Raw genomic sequence first — 6770 nt, 5'->3', positions numbered from 1 at the left:
TAACATATTTAATGTTAGGATAGTACAATTTAATAATGACAATCAATATTTATTCTATTTAGATTTTAAATAAAGGCAAACAACACGCTCATACGAGTTTACACGTTTAAATTTTAGAAAACATGAACTTTGTTCTTATTTTATATGAACGTGAATGTTTTAGGGTCGTTAATTTGTCTGGTTTATACTATTTAAGTTTTCATTAAAATAAATACCTAAAATTTAATATCAATATTAATTTAAAAAAAATAATAATATAAGTGGGGAGGTAACATTAATTTTCGTGTTATGATTGTAGGTGTAAATATCAGTCACAAAAACGAGGTTTGAAATGAATTTATACATATATATTCTATTTAAACAGAATGTAAATTAATTCATTTTATATAAAAATATGAATTTAAATTGAATAGTTATAAAAATGAATTATTTAAAATGTTGATAAAAATTAAATATATATATATTATTTTCATTTTCCAAAAACATACTAGGTGATTTATTGATCAAGTCACTTGTTACTTACAAAAACTTATCTAAAACATTTTAGCTTCGATGCGAAGCTGAGAGGTATTAATTTTACCATGATGCGTTTATTTTTTTTTTTATTTTGTGTGACTGTCACTATTTTTTCACAGAAAAGATCACAAAAAGAAGATATTACCCATAGAAATTACAAAATTTTTCCTCGTTTCCTGTAAATGGAAGAAGGTCTCAAAAAAAATTATAATTTTTAAAATCATTAAAATTTTGACATTTTTAAAAAAATTTTTTTTTTTTTTTTAATTGCCATAACTTCATACATATGCTAAAATAAAGCTAATATTATGTACTATAAGTTCAAAAAGAAAATTGTCCTGACGACTTATCTATTATGTACAAATGGTTGTTGTAGATAAAAAACATGCAATTTTGGTGTTAAAATTTACGATTTCATATTTTATTTTTTTTAACTTTAAATTACTATAACTTTTTGAAAAATGATCAATACAATTATTTTTTTATAAATATTTTATGTTCATATTTTTCATTTGATATACATTTTTTGAATATCTTACTTCAGTGGGATTCAATAAAACAATTATTACACACAAATTAAAATTTTTTGAAAATTTTCAGGAAATATTGACATTTTTATTTAATATTAAATTAAAGCTTATTTAATATACTAAAATATTACTAAAAAAATTTCGAGATATAGTGGACATGGTTATCATATTCAAAAATGTGCTATTTTTGTGTTAAAATTCTTGGTATTGTATTTTAATTTATTTTAATATACCTTATAATGGGGTACACTGATTTTCATGAATATTATATAAAACTAATTGACATAGTTCAACATATTTCAATTTTTTTTTCTTTTGAGTCGAAAAAATTAATTTTAATATTTAAATTAGCTTAAATTGCCAATTGTTTTAAAAAAACGAATATGATGAACGTTTACCATTAGCAATGATGTTTTGCAATTTTTCCTTAATTATTTTTGAGTTAGAATTTTGATTTTGAATAATCCACCACTAATTTCTTAAAATTAAACAATATCTACAGATTTACATCGAAGCATTTCTTATGAAAGTGATTTTAATCACTATCATATATCATATATACTAGTCCCAATTATGCCACGCTCACACTGTGCTACCGTTTTTATTTGTTATATACATTTTATTTGTTTAATTTATCAAGTTTTTATTTTCAATCGCAACATACATATATAATAAACTTATATAGCTTTTTCTACTTTCCCTCTGCATATATTTTTTTATTTAATATGTTAAGTTTTACTTGAAATTTAAAGAAACTACCCAATAAGCATCAATACATGTCAAATTCATTTGTTTTATTAAAAAAATTTAATGTTAGAACGAATGCATATGGATTTCTATTTAAGATAAATTTTCCAAACCATACATAAAAAAAAATTATACATTTTATTTCATAAAATATTTAAAAATTTTTCTTCAGTTTTGTCATTAATTAAAAATAAAAGTTCATTGTGATAAACTTAAATTAGTTCATATATTATTAAAGGAATTGAACTTGAACAGTTAACTTTTAAGAAGAACTTTCAATATAGATTTGTTTTTTTATAAAAACTTAATTATTATTTTCATAAAAAAAAAGATATTGATATATTTAGAGATATAATAAATAAAAATCATTTGTAAGAATCATTATATTTTTTATGATAAGAAGCATTCAAATTTGTAAATTCATAAAGTTTTAGAATCATTAAAACTTCCATTTTATACTTATTCCTTCATGTCAACTTCAGCTCCTTCACTTTCATCATCTACTGATCTAATATATAGAATGTTGTTACACCTAAAATTAATTCAAAAATATAAATACTATTATTAGCAATAAAACATCTAAATGCCACCATTACCACATATGTAATAAATAACATACTTAAACTGGTAACGTATCAATACCTTAAAATATAATGAAGTACCAAAAACAGAACTTTAAAATGTTAATATTATTGATTATTATCAGAGCTGTATATTCATGCATTTGCATGTTATTTTGCTACAATACAAATCATGCTAAATGAAATACAAATCCAATTAGTAATAATAGTAATAAAACTGTGAAGTTTTATAGTGCATATTTTAGAAGTATAGTCATATTTTGCATACTTTATATTTGTATTATTAGCAAATATCATTTCCTATAAAATTAGTAAAATAAATGTCAGAAAAATGTTATATAAAAGTGATAGTATAATTAAATACCCAAACACTTTTTGAATTTATTTTCTGAAAATATTCATGAGTAGTAGTAATGAATGAATGAAGTAAGTTAATAAAATAAAAATTATTTTAAACACTTTTGCAACTACCAAAAAATTGATTTACATTTTAAAAAAAACCTAACTAAAAAAAACAAGTACAAATAATGTCTATGGTCTATAATGTTACCAATAAGTTTTTTATTTTTTTCTTCTAGAATCCAAAAAAAAAAAATCAAAACATTTTCAATTACATAAATGTCTTAAAATAGCTTAAATTTTTAAACTTTTAATTATTAAAGCTGATGTTTTTAACTATATTCAAGTCTCTTTACATATAGATTAGCAAAATTGATCCAGTAAAAGCTGAGAATTTTTTGTTGTCTATTCATAACAATAAATTCTCAGATTGCATTGTAGCTAAAAGTTAAAAGAGGCCTGCAATAATTGCTTGGATTAATTTTACATGAACTAATTTTTATTTTATCTTTTCAATATAAAAATTGAAAAACAGAGCATTTGGATAACTATAGTTCAGATAATGGAGGTTTTAATAGGTGATATAATAGTGAATTTAAATTTTAGAGCATACCTAACCATAATTTCGCCAAGAAGAGCTGGTTCACTCCCTTCAACAAATTCAGTTGCACTAGCTAATTGAATGTTCATATAATTGTCAGTAGATACCAAAAATCCTTTGTACTCATGACCCCACTTTAATTTTACAATTATTGTTTTACCCATAAGACCATTTAAATATGGCTTAGGATTAACTGGCATAGTAGTCATGATTGAAGAGTTGAATTCTTTCTAAAAAAAAAAATATTTCATCCTTAATATTGTAATACAAATTTAACTATTTTAGTAACGGATATATAATGTAAACATACATCGTACTTATAAAATAAATAATGAATTATTGGAATAAAATATTAGTATGATACACACAAATAATAATGCGATGTTAATAATGTTTTAAATATTTTTGTGAAAAAATAATACAATTGACTAAGTAGAATATATAAAATTATTAGTTGTAAAATTTTATTAAAATTTCTATTAATATTGTAAATATCCTTGGCACTTGGTTTAAAATAACACTAATAACGTTACTTAATAACTTCCTAAGTCCTAAAAATGCGGTAAATCTGAAGAATTATGATAGTGTTATTTTATTGGTTATTGTAATTTTAGGAGGGGGGAACTCTAATCCTGAAGAGATAAAAATCTGTTTACTGTAAATCAATGATAGTTAAATTATACAAATTTACAATGTCCTAAAAGATAATACTTATACCACAGTTTTTAGCAACTAAAACCATGGTATATACTATTATGTAAACATTTACATCAATGTTATTATTGTACGGTCAATCAAAGTGGATAAGTCCACCAATAAAATGTAAGCCATAGTAATGCAACTTGTAATTAATTTTGATAACTATTACAAACTGTTATTGTTACTTTAGAAATAAGTGTGATGGTAAACTGCTATTTTTTTTTTAACATCTGCTAATGCTATTTTAAAATAGCAGTAAATAATAGCAGCTATTGATATTTTGTAAAAACAGCTCGTAACATAATGCTTATCATTAATTTTTAGTTATTAACAGCTAATGTTTATAGCAATTAGCAATAACACTGTAGAAATCATTATTTTCGTTAGGGCCAGGGGCTCAAGGCATTGATGGCGGGCAGTATGATGTATAATTTATTCAACTGGCGTATGATACTATGATATCCAACGGTTATAATATTACATTAATATATATATAATGTTTAAGCCGTGTTAGTGTGAACTGTGAAGGTGAACCGTTTGACATAACACATGGTTTATAAAATATAGACATAAAATATTGGAGACTGAAAAATAATGTGAACTTCAATTAACAATCATATTTATGGGCTTTATTTCAAAAATATTTTTTCTAAATGATTAAAACGGACATTAGGATTTGTTCTATTTAACATGAGTATAATAAATATTAAATTTCAAGAATTTCAACTCTAAAGAATCAAGAATTCAAGAATTGAATTTGAATTTGAAGAAGATTCAAGAATCAACTCTAAATTCAAGCAAATTGAAAATTGTGATTGGTCAAAAAAGCAAAATGTGTTTGGACATTATTTTTTAGGAAATTTTATATTAATTCCTTATATTACAATATTTAATAAAAAAACAATTAATTAATTAAAAATGCTCATTGGGAAATATATTTTTTTAATTTATTTTCTATATAATTAAAAATGTTATGTATTGTTTTTCATAAATAAATAAATTAATATAATTATTATCATACTTGGAAAAACTGTCGTTAGTGTTTCAAGTACTTTATTAATAAAATAAATGTATCTTAGTACAGTACCAAGTATTTTATGTTGAATTGAAAATGTATTTTGGATGGGTGGTGTATAGATTAATACATAGTAAATAAAACATTACTAAATAGTCCAAAACATTTTTATTTTTAAACTATAAATTATTATTATTATACATTATTACATTGCATATTGTTTAATCTTTTATGACATTATGGAGAGATGACATATATCATTTTTCCAACTATGCCTATTTCTCTGAATGTGCATGTCCAGACAAGACTAATAAAAGCTATTTTTAGTATGTTTCATAATTAAATGTATGAACGAAAAATATAAAAATAAACAATAAAATTCCATTTCTAGACTGGTATTAACATGTTGAATTATTATACCAAATCTTATGTCTATAAGATAATACAAATGAAGCACATTCTTCTTCTACATATCATAGGGTATAATTGATATATTTGATTGTTTGTTTTTGATAGTTTTATTTTATTTATTTAACAATGAATCGTAATATAAGTAATATTTGGTATCATTTTACAATAATTGATAATACTAGATTTGCAAAATGTATTATTGACTATTGTGGTTTTTGTTTTTACCGATAATACTGTATTTGCCGTATTAGATATTGAAATCTGGTAACTGGATAGGCGTTGATAACAGAAACATTTTAGACGCTTAACAGCTAATGCCGAATGCGCATTATCAATTATCATGTGGCGACCCACGCCACTATCAGCAGCTAGTCATCTTCAGTGTTACCGTTTTTATGTCACGTGATTATTTTATTGTATTTTGTTAAACATTGTTGGTATTCGTCGTGAGTTTTGATTATGTAATCGTCCCTACCTGTGTGCCTTTTTAACACGCTTATATTAGTTTCACTTGTATGTTTGTTGTTTGTCGTTTGTTGTTTGTTTGTAAGTTTGTAACTCCACGCGGCACGTGTTATTATGTCGCGTATCCCGTCGTGTATGACCTTGAGACTATACTGTTGTAATGCATTCGTCCCACCCCGCTCCCCACTCGTAGACAACAATATTTTCTAACCCGTAGACGCGCGCGCGTCATCAATTATGTATATATATAACGACTCGTGCCACCTTTATCAGCCGTCGCCCTATTATGAGTATTTGACTGACCAACACCTCGCGTTATACGCCGCTGTGCAAAGTCCAGCAAGCGCCGCACGCCCGACGACATTCCGCCGCAAATGATACCGTAGTCTTCTACCCGTTGTCAAAGTGACAACGTCTACGATTCGATCCGCACTCGCGCGGCGTCGCTATCAACGCTGCTAACCTGTTGACGTCCGAGGAACACGCCGGACAACGCGTCGTCGATGCCAGCGAAAGTGCCGCGATATTATGCGAAGATTATATATTAATATTTGTACGTATATGCGTATATGTTAATATTCATTTATATATTCCTACAGCCGACGCCTCTGCTGCCGTATATGCCTCGTGTATAATGTTCCCTCCGCCATGCCCGCCCACATAAACACGGCTATACCTCATGCATGATACGTTTACGTACTTAAGTCCCTTTAAATATATATATATTCTAATTACTATTAAAACTTATATATTAATACACTTTATTCTCATTAAGAGATATGTAGTGTATTCATTCCGATTACGGAGGATGATTCTCGTATCGTTATTTTTCGTCACTACCTCCACGTTACGCGCCTGCTGCTTTC

The 6770-nt window shown here is 25.6% G+C and overlaps 1 protein-coding gene across 2 annotated transcripts; it reads right to left on the bottom strand.

Annotated features, from left to right (window-relative positions):
• Nucleotides 1-2158: 2158 nt before the first annotated feature.
• On the bottom strand, nt 2159-3813 carry LOC126908369 (small nuclear ribonucleoprotein F). Of its 2 annotated transcripts, none has more exons than XM_050690372.1 (3): nt 3632-3813; nt 3327-3544; nt 2159-2325 (listed from the first exon to the last, which is right to left on the bottom strand). In XM_050690372.1, exons 2-3 carry the CDS (start codon nt 3521-3523, stop codon nt 2253-2255), a joined length of 270 nt encoding a protein of 89 aa, XP_050546329.1. In that variant the 5' UTR covers nt 3524-3544; nt 3632-3813; the 3' UTR covers nt 2159-2252. The 2 variants fall into 2 exon arrangements, with proteins under 2 accessions (XP_050546329.1, XP_050546328.1); XM_050690371.1 differs by having other exon boundaries at nt 3625-3785.
• Nucleotides 3814-6770: the final 2957 nt, after the last annotated feature.

The sequence above is a fragment of the Daktulosphaira vitifoliae genome, unplaced genomic scaffold, assembly GCF_025091365.1.
Source record: "Daktulosphaira vitifoliae isolate Bord-2020 unplaced genomic scaffold, ASM2509136v1 Scaffold_5, whole genome shotgun sequence".
In the NCBI taxonomy this organism is placed as follows: domain Eukaryota; kingdom Metazoa; phylum Arthropoda; class Insecta; order Hemiptera; family Phylloxeridae; genus Daktulosphaira; species Daktulosphaira vitifoliae.
Note: the sequence above shows the minus strand (reverse complement) of the source record. Positions and strands in the feature narration are given on the sequence as shown.